Source organism: Sarcophilus harrisii, chromosome 1 (genome assembly GCF_902635505.1).
Source record: "Sarcophilus harrisii chromosome 1, mSarHar1.11, whole genome shotgun sequence".
NCBI lineage: Eukaryota > Metazoa > Chordata > Mammalia > Dasyuromorphia > Dasyuridae > Sarcophilus > Sarcophilus harrisii.
The window spans coordinates 690,679,886-690,700,977 of NC_045426.1; the positions used below are offsets into that span (position 1 = coordinate 690,679,886).

At 49.6% G+C, this 21,092-nt stretch overlaps 1 protein-coding gene across 3 annotated transcripts in view; it reads left to right on the plus strand.

Moving 5' to 3' along the window:
• The first annotated feature begins 63 nt into the window (after positions 1-63).
• Positions 64-21,092, plus strand: part of TPCN1 (two pore segment channel 1) — a 51,780-nt gene continuing 30,751 nt past the window's right edge. For 2 of the 3 annotated variants that reach the window (XM_023497098.2, XM_012542505.3), the window contains exons 1-2: positions 64-256; positions 2,480-2,716. In XM_023497098.2, coding sequence (XP_023352866.1) covers positions 2,605-2,716 — 112 coding nt within the window. In that variant the 5' untranslated portion in view covers positions 64-256; positions 2,480-2,604. Of the gene's footprint in view, positions 257-2,479; positions 2,717-12,373; positions 14,862-21,092 lie in introns of those variants that run through there. The other variant, XM_012542504.3, reaches the window with a different exon arrangement.

Here is a 21,092-nt window from a genome sequence, read left to right on the forward strand (position 1 = left end):
AAGGGGGCGGGGCTACGACTGGGACCGGGACTGGGACGGGGTTGGCTGAGTGGGGGGGGGGGGGGGGGGGGGGGGGGGGGGAGAAGGGGACGGATGAAATTTGGCTCGGTGGCGGCTGCGGTGTCCTCTTCCTCTGGGACTGCGAATCCGGGTCGTGCCGCTGGCCCGCGGCACTCTAAAGACTCTAAAGGCGGCGCCTAGCAGGAGGTTCGGTTCGGAGGCCGGTTCGCGGTCGCTGCTCGCGGGAGCGTCTCCTGTAAGGATCCAGGGAGAGGTCGGGGGTCGGAGGTCAAAGGGCACGGGAGGGGGGGGGATGGATGCACCATGCAAAGGGGAGGCCAAACGGACGCCGAGTCCACGGGGGCCTCCGTCTCTTCCTCTCTTCCCGGGATCCTAGATCTAGAGCTGGAAGGGACCTTAGAGGTTTTCTAGTCCGTTTTACAGATGAGGAAACTGAGGCAGAAGGAAAGAAGTGTTTTCTGTAGTATCCCCAGCCTCAGAGCAAACAGGAAGAATTGTAACCCGCGCCCTTTGTTCCACACGCAGAATACTCTTTCTCCTGTTTTTAACTCCTCTCTCTTTCCCTCTCCCTTGATCCCACCCCATTCCTCCTCCTCTTTTCTCTCCCATGCTCTTCTCCTTCATGCTCCTTAGCATTTTAGGGGGAGGGGGCTCCCACATCCACCCCTCGCTCTGGGGAGAAGCTGCAGCCTGTCCCTGGGTCCGCTTGGGAGCCTTTGACAGAAAGAGGAGGTTTCTGGTCTCCAGGCTCCGTCCCCATGCCCTCAGAGAGAAGTCTCCCTTCTCATTCCCCAGCACACACTTGGAGGCAACGGAGATTTTCAGCTGTAAAATACTTTAAGGGTCCATCTTGTCCATTTCACAGGTGGGGAAGCTGAGGTGTAGCTATTTCCCCAGAGTTCCAGGGGCAGTGAGTATCCAAGCTAGGTCTCAAGCCCTAAGGCCCTATGAGTCAAATCCAGGGCTAGAGAACATCAGAGGGCAGCCTCCTCCCCCCCAGCCCATGAAGGAGAGTACCCACTGTGCCCTGCCTTCTGCCTCATCTCTGGGGACCTTGATGTGCCTTCCTGTTGATGAGCCCAAGGTCTCAGTGCCCTGGCAGCATGGAAACCTGATTTTAGGGAGCTCGTCTTGAAGTGCCCACCTTGGGTCCAGAAGAGCAAGGAGTCAGTCATAGGAAGAGTAAATGGCTCCGACCTCTGGGAAATCTTCCTTTTTTTAGCTTTGCTAGGTAGGCTGAGTCAATCTTCCCACATTTAAAATAAACAATAACACTGTAATAAAGTCAGTGCTACATTAGTATCTCCTCAGGAGATACTAATGTATCTCCTTTACTTCCTATCCAATCTGAAAGGCAATTCAGTCTGACTTTGCTCACCTGCCCTTCCCCAAACTCCATCCCCAAGATGGTCGCAGCGTTGGGCACTCTGAGAAATTAAAGAGCCTCTTTCCTGCTGCTTGGTGCTCCTCAGGCCTTGATTTGGGGGTGGGTGGGTTTACATAAAATGAATTGCTTGGTCACAGATAGATTTATTGGGAAAATTGCTTGAGATGCAAAGGGATTCCCCCCAAGTTTTGAGAGGGAACTTAACCTAGGTTAAAATGAAAGAATTAGCTGTTTTCAAGGAATTGAGGAAAGGGGGAATCAGAGAAGAAGGTTTAGGCTCTTTCTACTTGACCCCAGAGGGCAGAATTTAAGGGCAACATGTGCAGCTTGCAGAGAGGGACTCATTTTTGACAAAAAAAGAGACAACTTCCTAATAGTGAGAGCTATCCAAAAGGAGAAGGGGCTGCCTGGGGAGTTGCCTCTGAGCAGAGAGGCCGCAGGACCCCTTGTTCTCACTGGACCAGATGGCCGCTCTAAGAGTCTGATATTACACACCTTAGAATAAGTTGTCAAGTACAGAAATCTGTATTCAGGTCTCCTGGAGGGCCACATCTTTTTCAAGATTTCATAAGGGGAGGCAGTGACCCCTCCTAAGTGCCTGAGGGTTTTTTATAACCACTATCTCATTTGATCCTCACAACCAGTCCAGGAGGTTGGTGCTCTTATTATGTCCCCTTGACACGAGCAGAAATTGAGGCAGAGAGAGAGTAAATGACTTAGCCAGGATCACCCCACTAGTCTGTCCCCAAGACTGTTGATCCTGTCACTGGGGCAGGGATTGCTTGCTTAACTGCTACAGAAGGAAGTGTGGACAGGGTAAAGCCTTCAAATGTGGTGGGAACTCCCAGACCGATTTCTCGTGCTGGTATAGTCCTGTTAAACTTGCTCTGTGGCCTTGCCCATTGGATTCTATTCTTCACCCGGCTCCCTCCCCTATGAAAGCTCAGACCTGAGTGGGGAGGGAGAATGAAGTAAGGGTCCATAAATATGGAGGGCTCTTTGGTGTAGGTGGCTCAGAATAGCCATTTTCATGTGCGTTCTCTGCCTTTTCTCTTTCTTATAAAACTTCAGAAGATGCCCCTGATGGCAGAGTCTTTGAGACGCATCTGCAGGGCAGCGGTTTTGAAGAGGAGACTGAGCAAGAGGCACTTTCAAGCCCTCAGCACCACATCCTGAAATCGGCCAGAGGGGCAGCCATGGCTGGGAGCACAGATGATGACGTCCCGCTCATCTTGACCTTGGAGGACAGTGGGAGCACCCCACTGGCACCCTCGGACCGCCTGGGTTCAGAAAATTTGCCCAATGAAAGTAAGGTGACAGAGCCTGGGGGACAACCTCATTGTATGTTCTGGGGCTGGGGATTACGGTGGTCAGTGGGGAATCTCATGTATCTTCTCTCTGGGGGAGACATTGTAGATGCAAAAGCAGTTCTGACTCAGAAACTTCAGGTCAGGTGCCAATGAGGCTGAGCCTCCGCCACCTGGGAAAGGTCCCAGAATTAGGAGGGAGAGGATCTGGGCTCCCATGACCCTGAGCAAGTCTCTGTTCAAGCTTCTCATCTTTAAATAGAGATAATCTTATTTATACCACCTACCTCTGAGAGTTGTGTGAGAAAAGTGTTTTGTAAGCCGATTTTTAACTTGCCTTTCCTGAATCTTTGCTTTTTTCTTCTGGAACTTGCATTTACTGGAAGGATCAGCTGATTCGTGGTATCACCTGATAGTTTTCTGGGAATGTGGTCTCCCGTTTGTTTGCTCTGTTACGCTAAGGAAATGATCCACTCAGTCTTCCCCAGCTTAGAGCTCTTTGCAGATAAGTAGGGGGCACGACTGCTCTTTCCCTAACCCCTGAATTACTGCAGAAGGAATGGGAATGTGGGGGAAATCTGTTCAAATCTTGTTTGTCCTGAAAGTGGGCTATTGATTTGAGGTTCCGGTTTTTAGAGGATTTCTTGATGTTGTTTTGGTTTTGATATGACTCAAAGGCTAGCCCAAAGTGCTTATAAATAGATAGTGTATTTTAATTTTTAAAATTTAAAGTGGTTTCTGGCAGAATGGGACTGTTTAAAAGCCCTCAGGTCATCTCTCCACTGGGACTGACCTCTGAGTGAAGAGAGGTTTAAAATAGCTGATATTTCCTGTCTGGCCTCCCTTCTACCAGACAGTCTGGAATTACCTTACCAACTGAATTTTCTCGTCCTTCTTTTGCTGCTCAGGGGTTTACTTGACTGTCTTTCTTTAATCAGGTTTCTTCATTTAATCAGTTTCTTATTGCTAAGATAAGTAAGATAGGAAGGGAGCACCTCCCTCCTAGGGGAGTCTCTAATCAAGATTGTGGAGAAGAATAATGTCTCTTAGAAAGGAGAATATTGCTTGGTGCTTGGTATCCTTGTCCCTGTTTGCTCATTCTCTTTTCCATTCTTAGAAATGGCTCAGCTGCATAATCCAATTACTCTTGTTCATCCCGGAAGATTAAATAGTGACCTGTCATCTCCCTACCCCACTAAGACTGATTTTCCCACTCACATTACGTAAAGCCTGGGAGTGTGGCAGAAATGGCTACTGGTTATGATCATTTGAGTCCGGGGTCAGTGACATCGGTAACGAAGTGGCAGAGATTAAGTTACCTTCAGAACTAACTTCAGAAGGTACTTCTTTCTTTTGGGGCTCTTCTCTTTTACTCTTTGATGCTAACCCTTTGATGCTTAAATGAATTATGGGCTATTAACCTGTGACTAGGAAACAAAAGCTAATTTATAGAAGAGTTACATCATAATATATTTATGATAAAACACTTTTGTCCATATAGTCTCATGTGAACTTCATAAAATGCCCTAAGAGGCAAGTTATAGCAGTATTCTCATTTTACAGTGAAGAAAACGAAATTCAAAGATATATCACCAGCAGAGATGATATGCAAAGTGGAAAAGATGTAGTTTCCATTCAGCAATCATCAGAAGTTTGTCATATTTAACGTTTCTAAATTTTATTCTTGTGCTTTTTTTCTGGTTTGGGGATTTTGGTTAGATTTGTGTAGGTCTGAAAGGGGCACGTTAAAGTCTTTCCTCCTTGCTTCCCCCACCCCACTTATTGTTTTGCTGTGTGTCCCTTCAGTTCTGTCAGCTCATTAAGTGTTTAAATACTGGGCTACTCATTCCATACCTATTTGATGTGGATTTTTTATTTTCTGTGATGCATTTAAACTTACTATAGTTTCTCTCCTTCTCAGGTTAAGTGACTTGACCAAAGTCACAAATCTAGTTAAGTTTTATATATATATATATATATATATATATATATATATATATATATGTTAGAATCTAGACTTGAAGTTTCATATTGCTATATTACTACTTCCCTCCCTCTTCTCTCTTGTTTTTCTCCCCTAAACCTGGAACATTCAGTGCTTTCTACCTTGACCTAGTAGATTGCATCCGTCAACTTTCAGAGTATTTTGGAATTGTATGGAAAAATCAGTAGTGATTCTTAATGGAACATTAAGGGGAGCCAGCCTAGATCAAATTTGAACACTTGTAGGCAGCCAGTAGCAGCCTTACTCATGCTATGTGTCTGTGCTGCTGTGTATCCAGAGGTATGACTGCCTTACTCATGACCTGTCAACAAGGGAGGTAGCCATCTGGCTGTATCTCAGAGACTCTATTCCCTGTGCCCAGAGGAAGATGCAGGCTCCACTGTCTGGTGCAGTCTGATATGGAGGTTCAGATGCTTTTTGTATGTCAACATGTCATGATCCCCTGTGGAACACTTAGGACCTCCTATCAGAGTAACTTTTTAAATAATTCAAAGGAAAACTAAATTCCAATTAGCGACTAATGAAAATACAGATGGACTTTTTTTTTCCTATCCCATTTCACTGATTCCCTGAAATCTATCCATGGGTTCATGGGCAGATTATCTGTAGCCCCCCAAGTTAGGAACCTTTGATCTAATTGGAAAAAGAACAGGGAAGGAGTTCTTCCCAGATCCTAATGTCCCTGGCTAAAAGATCGATTGTGGAAAATGCTAATGATTTATGCACAGCCAGAAAGTGGCACATTGTTAGCCAATGCAGGACTAAGCAGAGGTTTAATAAAGCGCAGGAAATTGGGCTGCCCTTGAGGACAGGTAGTGGAGTGCCCATTGGATAGGTAGGTTAGCAAAGGCTCCAGGGAGCGCTCAGCATCCTGCATGGCCCTTGTCACACCGTGAATGGCACTTTGGAGCCAACAACAAACAGGAGGCCTTTGGGGTCAGCCAATGGCATACAGTCTGTCCTTGCAAAGGACACCGCTATCTTTTTGTATTTCATCCTCAGGAAAACAGAAGGGATCATGAGAACTCACATTTCCCTAATGCCATAAGGTAGGCAAAGCCCTTGTTCACAGCAGTCCACAGCCCAAGAAGGAGTATCCCCATTTTACTGATAAGGGAACTGAGGCTTAGGGGTGAAATCCCCTGCCCACAGTCACATGGCTGATCTTGCCCTGATACTATATCTCGTCAGCATTGTGGTTTTCAAAGACCATTTATTAAATGACTAATTACATGTGGCACTGCTCTCGAGAAAACTAAAATGTTTACCAAGATGCCCATCTAGAGGGGCTTAGGGAAAAGCCTGAAGCCAGTATCAGAATGGATGGGAAGGTGTTTCTGTGACACATCCACGTAAGATGTATTCGAGGTCAGAGGTAAACACTGAGAACCTCAGTTGGAGAAAAGAAGTCAGGTCACAGGCCACATTGTTATTTTGTTTTCAAATTGTTGGGTTGGGGTTTTGTCCCTTTTTTCAACTGGCAACACTCGCCATAAATAGTGACTGCCTGGAGGAGGTGGCCTCCTGGCCAACTCCTGGCGAGGCAAAGAAGTCCTCATGGGTTCTTTCCAGGGTCCCGAGTGCACGGCTTCCATTGCAGAATTTGGATGCAATGACCTTATGGATGATCAGAGAAGTCTCTGGGAATCTTGCCCAATCTTGAGCAGAGACCATGGGCCACTTGGGTCTTCAGGCTCCTTCTCACTGTGACCCTTCCGAGCCTGCCTGATCTCATGCTGCTGTACTTGGGAGGGGGCTAAGAAATAGTTTTTCCCTCCACCCCACAAGCCCATGAAGTGTGGATATGGCCTTCCAGGACCAGGGGGGCAAGGTGGACCACTCACCCTTCCTCAGTTAATCCCTTCTGTATTGCTGGAAGGCTTTTGGAAATACTTTCCTCTCCACACCCTGTTGGGTAAGTTAGTGCCAGTGTTATCCCCTTATTAGATAAGAAAACTGAAGTCTGTCCATTTTCACATCATGTAACTAGTGTCAGTGGAGCAGCAGCCACATGAGCCATTTCCAAAAGCAGGAAGGCCCCCCACCACTACCGCACCCCCAGCTGGGCAGGGCTCAGAACAGCCAGGGCAGAGAGCTGGGACTTTGCCCTGCTAGCGTGTGCCCTGGAGGGACCGGTCCCCTTGGTGCACTGGCTGAGCCGGAGATAGCAGCCCAGAGCCTGTGTGGGACCCTGGCATGAGCAGGGCCCTAGACGTGGGGGCGGGTCGTCTTTGGCCCCGGCTAGTGGCTGCAGCCGCGTCAGGAGTGAGAAGCAACACCAGCAGCTGGAGACTCAGCCACAATCAGATTTCTGCTGCCTCCCGGTGAGCGTGGCCAGTGGGCTCCATCGTTGTTGCCGCTCCTGTGGCTTTTTAGGGCCCTGCCAGGGTGGAGTACACGGGGTCGTCAGGCTTGCTGCGGCGCCAATTAAAATGAGCGAACTCCAGGCCCGCTGGGCCCGAGCCTCATAACTGAGCCTCGGAGCCTCTCTAGTTCCCTGGCCTTCAGTGTCTCATGGTGGGAGCCTGTCTGTTGCCATGGGCCCCCCTGCCTCGAAATGCTATTTCCCCTTCTGAAGGCGGGCAGCAGCCCTATCTCAATTGTGGCGGTGGCAGCTGTGCCGTGGTTGGAGTGCCGCCGATTCCCCATTGCCTTCGGGGGGTCTGAGTTCACATTTGCTCAGAGAGGGATTCATGAGCCAGAACAGTCAGCGTGTACGCCTTAAAGTCAGTAAAGGGAGCTGGAAAGGTTTTGATGGGTCTCAGCAGGGTATCTCTGGCAGCTTCTGCTTGGAGGACGTGCTCCCCAGGGTCAGCCTCAAGGCCGAGCATGGCTGCCTGCTCCGCTTCTACAGGGGCTCTTCTGTTTCAAGGGGAAATGACCTGTGAAGGTGGGGACCCCCTCCTTGCCAAAGGGGAGCTGATGTGTGCTCTGTCACGTGGCGTTAGGAGGCAGGGAATACGCAGGAAGAGCTGGGATCTCCTGGCCCTGCTGCCATGTGCCGCTGGGACCTTGTGGAGACAGGCCTGTGCAGGAAAGCTTCTTCCTCTCTCTTTTTGGTGGAATCCTTGAGTCTCAGGAAGGGCTCAGCAGGGCCCCTGTGCCCTAATAACACTGACCCTGCAGTGACCTGGACAGGCTCTGGTGGCAGACCTCCAGAGCTGGGGAGCCTCACCTCCTGGGGGCCTCCCATTCCGTTATGGGACCCTCCTCCTCCCAACGAACCATGTTAGTGAATGTAGAGGACCTTGGTCTAGCTTAGCGTTCTGGAAGAGAGATTTCAAAATGAGGAACAATGGAGAAACCCAACTTCCCCTTTATGGGTTGTGTGAGCTCTCTTGGCCTGGAAGCGCAGTACCCCAGGGAGATCCGGCCAGGACAGGCGCTGGCCTCCAAGCTTCCTCTCATTGTCATGCCCTTCCCAAAGTCAGACGAGCTGCTAGGGAGAGAAGAACGTGAGAACTGCTCTGCAGAGCTGGTCAGACCAAGACCCACTCTGGGCTGTGAGCACCGGGTAGCCCGAGTCTCAGGGAGAGGTTTGGGTGGGCTCTGCCCCTCAAAGCCTTGTGAGGTGGATGACTGGGACGCTTTCCTCATTTTCCAGTAAGACCCCCAAGAAGGACTCTCTTCTGCTCAGAGGGACAATGAGGTCTTTTTTGTTGGGCAGAAGTGGGGGACCTTGCTGAGAAGGGAGAGGGCACAAGGGAAGGACACAGAGAGCTGGCAGAAGTTCAGGACGGGCCGCCCTGGAGCAGGGGTGAGATTCAGTCACCTTGAAAGGCCACCTGCCAGAAGTGCAGCCTCAGAGATCCTCTTTTTTTTTTTTTTTTTTTTTTTTGGTCTTGTAGATTGAACTGTTTTTGCTTGTGCATGTTTAAGCTGATATAAAAAAGGAACCAAAGTTTTTAAGTTGCAGTGATGGGTTAGCAGTCACAGAGCAGATGCTGCGGCCCTTGGGGCCTTTGCTCCCTCTTCACGTCTCTCTTGCCGAGCTTTTTCTTGAGACATCTCTGCAGCTGACTGCGGTGGCCCGGGAGCCTTCGCTGGGACAGGGAACCTGGAGGTTGGGATTGATTTACTGGGTGATGGTGAAGGAGACCTGGGATGAGCTGGGCATGTTCCAGGAGCCTGACCGTTACCTGGAAAAGCCCCTCCTCTCCCATCCAGCAAGCCTTCCTTAAGCAAGGAATTGGGGCTACAAAGACAAGATGGAGGGGCCAATGTGGGGCGTGGAGAGTTGGGTATCTGCAGGCATTTGAGGAAAGAGAGAACGTTGATAACTAATGGAGAGCAGGAAGATTTCCCAGAGAAAATGGCACTTGAGCCTTGAAGCAGGTGGGGGTGAGGAGGGAACAGGACAGCCTATGCCAAAGTATGGAGGTGGGAAGTATAGGGCATCCTTGGGGAATAGTGGCTGCAGGGAGAAGGAGTTGACAGTCAGTCTGGAAAATTCAGGTGGAGCCAGAGTGAAATGGGTTCTAAATGCGCTGCTTTTGCTCCGTCTTTTGGGGGCTCTCTACCACCTTTGTTCTCCTCCCACAAACAAGAGTCCTAATTTCAAGTGCACAATGAAGGTCTGGTCACACGGATCTCTTTGCCCGCCTTCAGCTCTTCTCTGGAGCTAGCTAGGGTTCCCTCTGCTTTGGTCATCATATTCCTTTCCTTTTTTCTAAAAATTTCTAAAAAATGAACCCGTGACTTGCTCAGGACACAGCTACTAAGTGTCCAAGGTCAGATTTGAACTGAGGAAGATGAGTATTCTTGATTTCAGGTCCAGCACCCTGTGCCACGTAGCACCTCGCGTAGGGAGCTCACTAGAATTTGTATGGGAAGGAAGGGAGGATCTCACACAATGAACTGGCTGTGCCGGGGTTATGTAGCTGATGGGTGTCAGAGATCCATCTGACCGGGAGCCCGGGTTGCGATTCCATATGGCTTCTCATGCCTTCGAGGGCCATAAGGCCCCCATCTCCACTACTCAGGAGGAGCTTCACTGCATAATGACAGTTGTTCCTCCCACTTTCTCCTCATTCTCTGAACAAACAGTTTACACGTCACATTACCCAAAAGCCATCTGCGTGGCATTGCTGGCAAAAAGTCTCCATTACAGACCTAGCTGGTGCAGAAGCCCCTTGTTCTGTGTCCCCATCGAGGGTCTGAATCCCTTTTTAGGAATGAAATTGTTAAAAATGTGTTAAGATAGTTAGCTGTTACGCCCAGAGAAAGAACTCTGGGAGATGACTAAAAACCATTACATTGAATTCCCAATCCCTATATTTTTGTCCACCTGCATTTCTGATTTCCTTCACAAGCTAATTGTACAATATTTCAGAGTCTGATTCTTTATGTACAGCAAAATAACAGTTTGGTCATGTATACTTATTGTGTATCTAATTTATATTTTAATATATTTAACCTCTACTGGTCATCCTGCCATCTGGGGGAGGGGGTGGGGGGTAAGAGGTGAAAAATTGGAACAAGAGGTTTGGCAATTGTTAATGCTGTAAAGTTACCCATACATATAACCTGTAAATAAAAGGCTATTAAATAAAAAAATAATAAAAAATTTAAAAAAAAGATAGTTAGCTGTTGAAGGAATCCTTCAGTCAAACCTTTGGTAAAATAGAAAATTCTCTTGTAATTCAAAGAGAATTTGGACTGCTGCCTATTGAACTTTCCTCCAGCAGGCGGGTCCCATGGGCATACCTCTCTTGGAGTGGATGCTCCTAAATTAGGGTGGGAAGATCTGGTGATGTTGGTCGGGGGGTGCTCAATAAGAACATTTTGGCGCTTAAGTCCGGACACATTTGTGCTTCTCTCTGATGGATGTGGAATGTACCTTTTCTGCAGTCGTGCTGGGACTTTTATAGATGCCAAATGATGTGCCACGTGCTGAGTCATCCATGGCACCCGATGCCCTGGGAGGGGCCCTCTCTCACTTGTTTGTTCTTAGAATCATCGCCATGTAATCTGGAGCCAGAGGACATTGGGATGGGCCAGGACTTTGCTATGCCAATGGCAGCCTCGGGGACGCTGGCCTTGGTGTCTTGTTGTTCTGGGGATGGCCCAGAGAGTGTCCCATTGTTACTTTATTTTTCCCCTGATTTCCACATCCCTCACACCAGGCTGGGCCCTATTTCCCACAGCCCATTTCCTGAGCTCCTGTCCCTCCCTTGTTTTCTCTTTTCTTTTCTTTCTTTCTTTCTTTCTTTTTTTTTTTTTTTGCCATCATTGAAAACAAACTCCCACTGAGTCATTGTTCATTGCCAAGACGATAGGCTCGAGCCCCTCCATGCAGCCAGAGGTTCTTGCTCCCGCTCTCCAAGTGGTCCTCAAGGAGCTCACCCTCTTCTTCCTGGGCCTCTTTGGTCGGGTCGGGCTTTCTGTTTTTTGAAACGACAGGTCATACTGCCCAGCCCGTTCTTCCGGGTGATGAACAGATCATGTTTATCACCAGCAGAGCACATGGAGCCACAGGGAGGGCTTTTCCTGTCCCTGCCCTGCCTTCATTGGCATCCTGCTGGAGAACAGATAACACTGAAGAACACGATCTATTCATATCATTTAGACACGTGCTGAGCGCCTACTGCATACAAAACATTTTGTGTAAAACAGGAGGGAGGAATGCTGGGGTCGAAGGGGGAGGGCAGACACATTTGCTGTTTACGTGGGTGGCCATCTATTCTCTTGACCACGTGTAAACAAGCTTGTCTTTCCACGTAAAGTTACCCATACATTATGGGTATAGGAGCACCCACTGCACGTTGGAGAATGCCTTTTCTTCTCAGCTGCTGTTTTTGCTCCTCTTTCTTGCCTTCATCCCAATGCGCTATGTAATTAATTAGCATTCCTAATGTTTCCAAGTGTGTACAGGACAGATGTTCGCCCAGGTGCTGTGCTCTTCACTGGGTAAACAGAGAAAGGTTTGCAAGCACGTGCAAGAGAGAGGCAGAGACAGAGACAGAAAGAGGGGGGAGAGAGAGATGGAGACAGACTCTGTGTGTGTGTGTGTGTGTGTGTGTGTGTGTGTGTGTGTGTTGTGCTCTCAGGATTTTGTTCTTTATGAGTCCCCTTTCCTCCAACAACTTCATTTAGGCAGAAGCAGAGAATGATGTGATGAGCAGCTTAGGAGCTTCCTGAGCGTTCCCACCCCACACAAGCCAAAGTGCCCCGACCCCGTCTTGTGACCGCTGTCTGCCAAGTGGGCACATTGCAAGATGGGAGGATGCTTTTCCCTCTCAGTGGGGCTGGCGATGGGGACTTGGCAGTCACAATCATGGGGATGGTTTCAGGAGCATGGAGAGGACTCTCTGGGCGGGAAGTCAGTCCGAGAAGAGAAGTGCCCTGGGTTTTTGTGGCATTTAACTGACATTTCTAACATGCTCTTGGGTTTGCTAAAAGCATGTTATTTCCTTTGAACTTACCGCAGCCTGGAAGGGGCTTGCGTGTTGATATCTTGGTTTTACAAATGAGGAAGCCGAGGCTCAGAGAGACTGAGTCCAGATGTCCCCATCCCCCAGGCTAGTACCCCAAGTCGTAGTGTTGGGGAAAGTCTTCTCTAAAGAGGGCCGAGGTCTCCCCACCTTGCTGAGCACTTGGTTTCTTAGCTCTCCACCGCCTTCCTCTGGTTCTCCAGTGCTTGGTCCCTTCCAAGGGGGGCTCAGCCTCCGAGACACTGACATGGAACTTTACATGTTTTCTGCAGAGCTCCGTGGCGGGGCAGGGTTAGAGCAGACGGGCCTCCATCCCCAGCCCCCCTCCCACAGCTCCCCCTTCCTCTCTCCTCTATCTCCTTTCTGTTGTCATTTGCCTTCCATCTTCTGGAGCCTCTTCCAGCCCCGGTCAGTCCCCAGCTACAGCTGGCGATGCTGCTGCTGATCTCATGCTCCCAGCACCATGGTACAAGCCAGAGGAAATGGGATAGTAAAGACGAACTTTCAGGATTAGTGATGACTTTGAAGGCCTTTCTGATTCTGACGTGGTCTCCTCGGCAGTCCCTGTGCCCCGCCTTCCTCGCACCCCTTCAGGGACTTCTTTCCCTAGAAAAGAACAGGTCACATGGTTGGTGAGGCTTTGGGCTCCATTATTCTCCAAGAAGCTGCATTTGTGACTCTCAGACTGAAGGTTGAACTCACTCTTTTTCCCTTCTTGGGGTGGGAGAGGGTGCCAAGCTGCTGGTGGAGAAGCCTTCCAGGCCTTTGGGAGGTTGGCCTGCTGCTGTTGGGCATTTCCGTGGCCCTGACGGTTGCCAGAGGGTCTGCCCTCATGTTCATCTGTTCTAATGTGTGCTGTTAATGCGGGCCTTTTGGCTCTCCGTCTTGTTTCCGTTTGCCAGAACGTGAAGGGCCGGGCAGAGAATAATGTTCGCCCTGCTTCCTTTTGGCAGAATTGCTTCCCGTTGTCTCGAAGACTTTAATCTGGGGACCTTGGGAAGCACAGCCAGTCCCAGAACCCCAGTTCTGTCGTGCTGCTATACCTAGTCAACCTTGCTGCATTATTACCTCCATCTCCTTTTTCACTATTTTCCCATGGAGTGGGGCTCCCAGTGACAACTGGCAAATGATGGGGATGATTACTTGTTAGCATTCTGGTGGGGACCCGTTTCTAGAGTGCTCAGAGTGTTTTAGAAATATCCTCATTTGTCTGCACGATGGCCCCACGAAGTTCAACAAACAGAGTTCTAACTACGTGGGAGCTGAGGGAGCGGGGCTTGTCCAGAGCCAGAGTGCACTAGCCTGGCACCCACATCACGGCCTTGGGGGAAAGAAGGGCCGCGGGGAGAGATGGGGGTTGTGCATCTGTGCGGAGCTGCATTTTCTGCCCATCTTCTCTGAAGCCCGGAAGAGAGCGGAACCCGGCCTTGGTCTGGCCCGTGGTCCCCATCCGGCCAGTGAGGCCGCTCCCAGCTCCTCTGCATCCTAAACTCTGGTTCTCATGCCCGAGCCCCTAACGATCCGGCCAGTCTTGGCTCCCCTTCTTCAAAATGGAGGGGTTTTGGTGCAAGGAGTTGTTTCCTTCTGCCTGCCTCCCCGCTCCTCGCCTCCCCATCTTTGCTTTATGGCCGGCATATGGAAGCTGTTTCTATTTACTCGGCACCGCTAGGACGTAGCCTGCTGCGCTCCAGCGAACGGAAACCTTGGATTCCCTGCAGGCTCGTTTCTGAGGCTGCATGCAAAGCGGCCAGCTGTTTTGCTGGGAGCGTCTGGGCCGTGTTACATCAGCGTGGAGGAAGCGTTACCATCTGTGCAGACAGGTCATCCCCGTTTGCTTCTGCCTGCCCTTTGTACCGTGAACCTCTCTAATACTTTGTTTTGGGTTGGGATTTAAAATAAAATGATAAGCTTTGCCAGTTCAGCATGGTATGATATCCTTCCCCCTGTACCCACCCCTCCACCCGACTGGCTTTTTATGTTCACTTATTTAGGCCGATTGCCATGACTACGGGGAAGCTGAGTTTTGGCTCTGAGAACACAGGAACTTTCTAAAGCTTTTGCTTAGTTCAGAAATGGGCTGGGCTGCCTCTTTGTGAGGTAGTGAGCTCCCTGTTTACTGTCTGTGCGCAAATCCGGGAAGGACACCTGTCCACCACTCAAGGTGTTTGTTGTAGCTGACATCCCTCGAGAAGGTGGCTCTCTACTATGTGACTGATTCGGGAAGGAAGGAGGAATAGACTTTGGGATCGGCTCCCTCCAGAAACCCCTTGAACTGCTCAGGCCTGAGAAGCCAGAAGCTGCCAGTCCCATGGAAGAGCACCAGCAGAGCAGGAACAAAATGTTTCCCTCTGTCCGACTTTCCCTGAAGGCCTGAAAAAGGATCACCCTTCTTGCCAAGAATCCTCCCCAGCGGCTGCCCTTGGCCTTTTGAAGAACTCGAGCAAGCAGGGGAACGGAGACCCGGCTGCAGGCCAGGAGAGGCAGCTTTTCCTGCTCCCCAATCCTCCTCCCTCCACTCCCTCCTTCTTCCTCCCTCCCTCTTTCCCTCCCCCACCTCTTCTCCAGCTTCCAGCTTGGGGCCCTCCCAGCAAAGGCAGACATGCGGAAGAGCGAGCAATCCACCACCTGCCTGGCGGAGACAACATGGAGCGAGCTCTCCGAGAGGCCCATGGTCAGGTCCTCCTACCTCATGGAGCCGGGCACCCACGGTATGCCCCGTGCGGGAGACAGGATGGCGCGAGGGCGAGGTTGTGGCCTTGGTGACTGGATAGCGGTTAAAGGAAGGCAAACCTACCCTCTGAGGAATTATGAAACCAGAGCTGGAGGTTGGAACCTTGGTTTTGAATGTTAGCATTAATCATTGATAGTGTGGTCTAGTGGAAAGGGCGGCCAGAAGGTCTGTGCCTGAGGCGCAGCTCTGCCCCTCACTACCTGATTGGGTCTCCTATAAAGCGAGGGGCTTGGACAAGTGTCCTCTGAGGACCCAGCTCCAGATCTGGTGTAATCTGAGGCCTTTGTCCTAGTGGGACTCCCTTCTAGATCTAGAGAGCCATGACTGATGTTGGGAACCCTTGATCTGTTGCCTGGGCTTGGCCAAGGGGGAGCAATGAGCCCCACTGCTTGGGCGTCCTCCTGGGAAGGGCTTTGGCCTGTGCCTGCCCTTGGAGCGTGACAGGGATTGAACCAAAGACTCTGGTGGGGCAGGAAGGGAGATTTGGGGGAAGGGTCTGGGGGGTGCTGTCCCCAGGGGGAGTACTGAATGCTGGTCACTTAGCTACTTCTCTCTCCTCTCAGCCAAGATCCACGAGGGCAGCCGCCTTACCTGCTCAGGAAATCGCCTTAAGACTCTTCCCTTTCACACAAGTACAGGAACTGGTAGAGCCAGAGGGTTGGGTGGGTGTGAGCTATTATTCTTGGTGGGGATATGGTAATGACAGTGCAGGAGACTGGCTTTCCCCTTCTCCATATGCTGTCCCCCTAAAAATATAGACATGCACACACACGTACATATATGTGCACACATACACACATTCTTCTTTTCTCCTCCCTTTCTTCCCCCCTCCCCACATTGGCACTCCCTCTCAGACCCCATCCTCTGCCATTGTCTGAGCTAGTGGCAGGTCCTTGGGAGACACCGGGATGGCTTAGGCTGAGGGGGCAGTTTCCTGGACCCAGCTGGGGGTCCTTGCTGCCCCCACGGGTGGCTTAGTAGGGTCTGAGCGAACCTTTCATTTTCTCTCTCTTGTCATTCCCAGTAGCCACAGAAAAAGTGTTCTTTGTGGCCTTTGTGTGACCAACTTGCCCACAAATTGTGCCCACTGGCCCCATTCTTGAGCTGAACCTTTCTGAGAGACTGCCTCATGCACTGAGTCAGCTTATTTATACACAGGAGTGATTCATCTCACCATCTAGGAGGCTTCCCCGTTAGCCTTCCTTTTCTGGGCATTTTCCTCATTGTTTTCTGCCCCTTTGGGCCTGCTCTTGAGTTTCTGGCAGCACCTCATAAGTGGACAGTGAAAGAGGTTGGGTGGGAGTGGAGTGGGGTTTCCCATTGCCCATTTGGGCCTCCTTTCAAACTGGGCAAAGGCAGGGCAAAGGTAGACAGGGATAAGCATTCCCTCTCTGATTAAGGGCTCCCAACTTGGCGTGACCATGTGCTATTAAAACGTGCGTCTGGCTGCTGGTGTGGGTGAGTTACAAGTAAAAGAAATTTTGGGGTGGAGGGATGGGGATGGGGAGCAGGATCCTTCAGCATCCTGGAGTGCTCCAGAAATCCAGGTGTGGAGCCTGGCCTTTTTATCTGGCAGTTCTAGATGGAGAGCTAAAATACAATCCCTTCTCTGAACTAGGGATTGAGCCGAGTCATGGTTTTCAAGAATGAAATGGGTCCAATAGTCAGGAGGCTACTGGAAAAAAATCACCCGAGCATTTTGGGAATTCTCCACCCCACTTGAACCGGGCCTGTGATGAAAGTTATTTTCTGGAGACATCTCCAAGTCACTCACTTGTCATTTTCCTAATGCAAAACAGCCTTTGTGACTCCAGAGCAAGAAAAGTGGGGCTTCAGTGCAAGGCAGGACTTCCTCAAGCTGATCTCCATCTGTGCTGGAATCCAGGGGGTGGAGTTTGTGGGCTCTCTGGTCTAGGAGGAGACAACATCTGGCTGGGGTGGGCGTCTTCATTCTCCTGGACACAGTGCCAGGCACAGAGGGGGCAGCGGACTGCCCAGCACGTGTGACCCATCTCCTTAGGGGCAGAGCAGATTTATGCATTCACCATCCAGCGAGCCTTTATTTCAGGTGCTGTTCAGTTTTGGGGGCACTGGTAGCCCCAGTGAGTTTGAGCCAAGATGACGAGGGCAGAGTCACAGGCAATGTCCCCCGGTGGGCCCGTTAGTCATTCTGCCAGCCGGCCACAGTCTGTCCGCTCGTTCCATCTGGCTGCCTCCCTGACGTGCGTTATTCCACAGGAGGGGGACCAGATGAGAGGGTGGGTAAGGCAGCAACATCCATCACCACGACTGGGGAAACGCAGTCCTGGGGCACCGTCTCGGCAGATTTCTCTGGTGAGGGACCACAGTTTCCATCTCTATTCTAATTATGGTTCACATTGGAGGAAATGCAGCCATGTTGTGATTGAATGCTGATGGTAACTGCTTCCCAGGCCCAGATTTCCCACGCACTCATGTTCTCCTGAGAGCCATTTTTGGGATCCAGCTGGATGACCCGAGACCCCTTCTGCTGCTAAGGTTTTTTGAAGTTCTGATCTGTCGTTAGGAGTCACCTGGGCCCTCCCACCTGATGCCTCTTGTAATCCATAGCTCACATCAGCAAAAAGGCCAGCTGCCTGGCAGGGAAGGACGGACTCCTGTTTTTCCTTGACGATCTTTGGCCTGTAGGGACGCACCCAGAAAACAGCTTCATAAACACTGTCCTCTCACCAATAGTCAGCTGACCCCAAGTACAAAGAGGAAATGGAAAATCTGTCCATCAGGAAGAGTTCCTTGCTTGTTGCTCCCCCCTCAGCTCTGAAAGCAGCCCCCACCTAGAGAGCTGGAAGGCCAGCTTGCCCGCTCGCCTGGCAGGACTGCACTTTGGCATCGTGCAAGTGGCAAGAGGCAGATTGTGTGCCAGGGAGAAGGGGAAATGAAAATCAAGAACATCTTTTTTAACTCATAGACTTCTGTAATTCCAGGCAAAAAGCAACTGCTAAAGGTGGGAGGTGAACTCTTTGCATTGAGTTGCTCTGAAGATGGGGACCTCTGGGCTTTCCCCCACTGAAAATGCTGCCAGGAAGAGATTCTGGGCCATAAGCTTCTGCTGAGCCAGCTCACTGGCATTCCCGTGGACGGAAGGGGAAGCCGATGGATGGCACCTCCATCAGAACTGGGGAGCTTGGGAGGTGCACAAACTGGCTATTGAAATGGGTTAGGAATCTTTTAGAAAACCTTTGCCATCGTGACTTGTGCCCTTGCCCTCCTTCTTTGCCCTCACCCCCTCAGATTATTTATTTACTCCATAATTTTGTTCCTTTGCCCTGGCCATTTCTGCAGTGATGCATGAAGGTTGCCGGGAACAGGCCTTGGGCGGGCTAGAATGCAAAGTGCTTTCCAGACATAAAAACAGCTCAGTGGGAGGCTTTGGACCTAAGGCCTCTTGGGACGGGCTTCCTTAAGAAGGGAATTCTAGGGAATCCCAGAAATCTGCTGGCTGAGATGAGGAGGGAGAGAGAGAGAGAGAGAGAGAGCGCACTCCAGGGGTTGGCAACTTGGAGATTAGGAGAGATGGGGACAGGAAGAGGAGGAGGGAGGGAGGGCAGTTTATGAAAAGCTGCAAGATTAAATGATTTGCCTAAAGGAAGGAAGGAAAATGGCAAGTGCTGTAGGCAGGTTTTGAACCTGTCAATACTTTTCCCACTCCACTGATTTTCCACTTTTTATTCTTTAGTCTAGATTTTTATTCATTATGGTCTTTCCTCTGATTATTCAATAACCTGATTGTTCCCAGAACTCAAAAATGGCTTCCCCCTCAGTAAGCAATTGTTCCTGGCAGATTGATAATGGCAGGCGGGGTGGAAGTGACCCCGGATGTTTGAGGCTCATTCGGCTTCACTTTGCGATTACTTTTCTCCAAGAAAAGTTTTCATGACAGTTGTTGGTGGGTTTGGCTTTTTGGTTTTTTTATGGGACCTGTGATTTCTTGGGTCTTAGAATTCCTGATGAGAAAACTCCCCTCCAACAATGTTGATCGGTAACAGCTCTGTCCCTTACAAGTGTCAGTGAAGTGACTGGCCCAGGGATACACAGCCACTACCTGTTGGAGTTGGGTCAGACTCTGACTGTTCACTCCAGTGCTTCTTGTACATGAGCACATGATAGCCTCCATTTATGGAGACTTTGAAGGTTATATGCACATCCTATTTCACATAGAGCCATACGTGCGACTAAGAGGGTGAGATAATATATGTACATTATCTCACCTTCTTAGTCTCACCTTCAGGTTAGAAATATTCCAGCATCAGGCTCCTGGACTCCTAAAGCTGCTGTTTTGTTTTCCAAATTAGGATCTGGCTCTCTCCAAATGCCACCTGGAGGTGGATGGTATCCCGATCACAAGTAGGTTCTGATACATGCCCAGCTGATGTACTTTCCATTGTGAAATCAGATAGAAGATGAAAGGGACCTTAGAAATGGTCTAATCCATACGCATCAAATCTGCTACCTGAATGTCACAGGAGGCCTACCTAAGCAGCCTGCCCCAGATTGTCATTGGGATTGTGGTTTTGAATTTATCAGCAATACTAAGGTCTTTCCCGGTTCATTCTTTTTATAGTATTGTTGTTACCGTCTAAATCGTTCTCTTGGTTCTACTCACTTCAGTTTGCATCTTGATGTTCATATAAGTCTTCCCAGATTTTTCTGAAATTATTCCCTGTTATTTCTTCTACCCCATAAAATTTCCTCCCTTGAGGCAGTGGGGTTAAGTGACTTGTCCAGGATCACACAATCAGGAAGTGTTAAGTGTCTGAGTCCAGATTTGAACTCAGGTCCTCCTAACTTCAGGGCTGGTGCTCTATCTACTGCACCAACTAACTGCCCCTCCCTTTGTTATTTCTTACAGCACAATAATGTTCCATCGCTGTTATTTATTATGTACAATTTGTGCAACCATTCCTCTGTTGATGAGCATCTGGGGAAGAGGAAAAGAGAGAATTTAATTTTCTTAAAAACAACAACAAAAAAAGAAAAATATAATTAGGAACAGCTTAACAGAATAAATATACAATGCAACCTAGGCAAGTAATTTTGGTTTTCTAAGTCAGAATTCACACTGCAGAGATCTATTTCTATATGACTTTAAAATCATTGGTCCAATACAGCCTATTAGTTTATAGATGAGGAAATTGAAGCCTGGAAAAATGAGGTGACTTGGCCACAGTCAGACAGGAAATGGAATAGACAAGATTTGTCCTCTCTTTCTTTCCATTATACCAGCTCATGTGGTTGACAGTGAAATGGAGAGGGAATTGGCAGAAACACAGACCCTCGTGGTATTTGGGAAAGTGTGTTGATGATGAGAACCTGGTGTATTCTGGGACCTCATGAAGCACCGGTTCTCCCCACTCTTAACCAACTCCTCTAAGAGAAGTTGCTGTCAGAGCTTTGTCTTAACTTAGGAGCCTAAATTAGACATAATTAAGAAGGTAAAACTGCAGGAAGAAAATCATCAACTGGTTAAGTAGCATTTATTAAGCACCTAAGGCCCAACTGGAAATGGAAAGAATTGAACCAGGCCCTGGCCTGGAGGAGGCTTGTTCTCTTGGAAAAGACTAGGAAAGAAAGAATATATAAAAAGTGAATGGGGTAGTTTAGGGTGGTGGGTGGAGGGGTCAGGAAAGCCTTCTTGAAGAAGGGGCTCCAGGTGGGCATTTTAGGCAGGGATGTTAATGCTGGGAGGTGTGTGTGTGTGTGTGTGTGTATACACACATGCACATAATAACAAATGGGTTAATTAGGCAGGATGGGGAGAAATGAACAAGAAGGTTGGAAAGGTAGGAAGAGTGTGAAGGATCAAATGGAGCATGTTCTGTTTGGTCCTGGGGATAACGGGGAGCTACAAAAGGTTATAGATCAGACCTTCACTTTAGGATAATCCCTTTGGTAGCAAGAGTGGACTTGAGACAGAGACACAAGTTTGGAGGCAGATGAACAGGACAGGGAATAGAGGTATCCTCCACAGCCTTATGCTGGTGCCCCTCCTAGTGGAAATGTCACCCCTGGATTCTCAAAAATGATGCTAGTGGATCCTGAGATCGGGAAGGGCCTGCCACGGTGACCCGGCTGCAGGCCCAGGCCGGGCTCTGGCCAACAAAGGCCAGCCAAATGAAATGCAGGGAGACTCTGGCCCAGGCTGGTCGTGAGTGATGGATTGCTTGGCCAC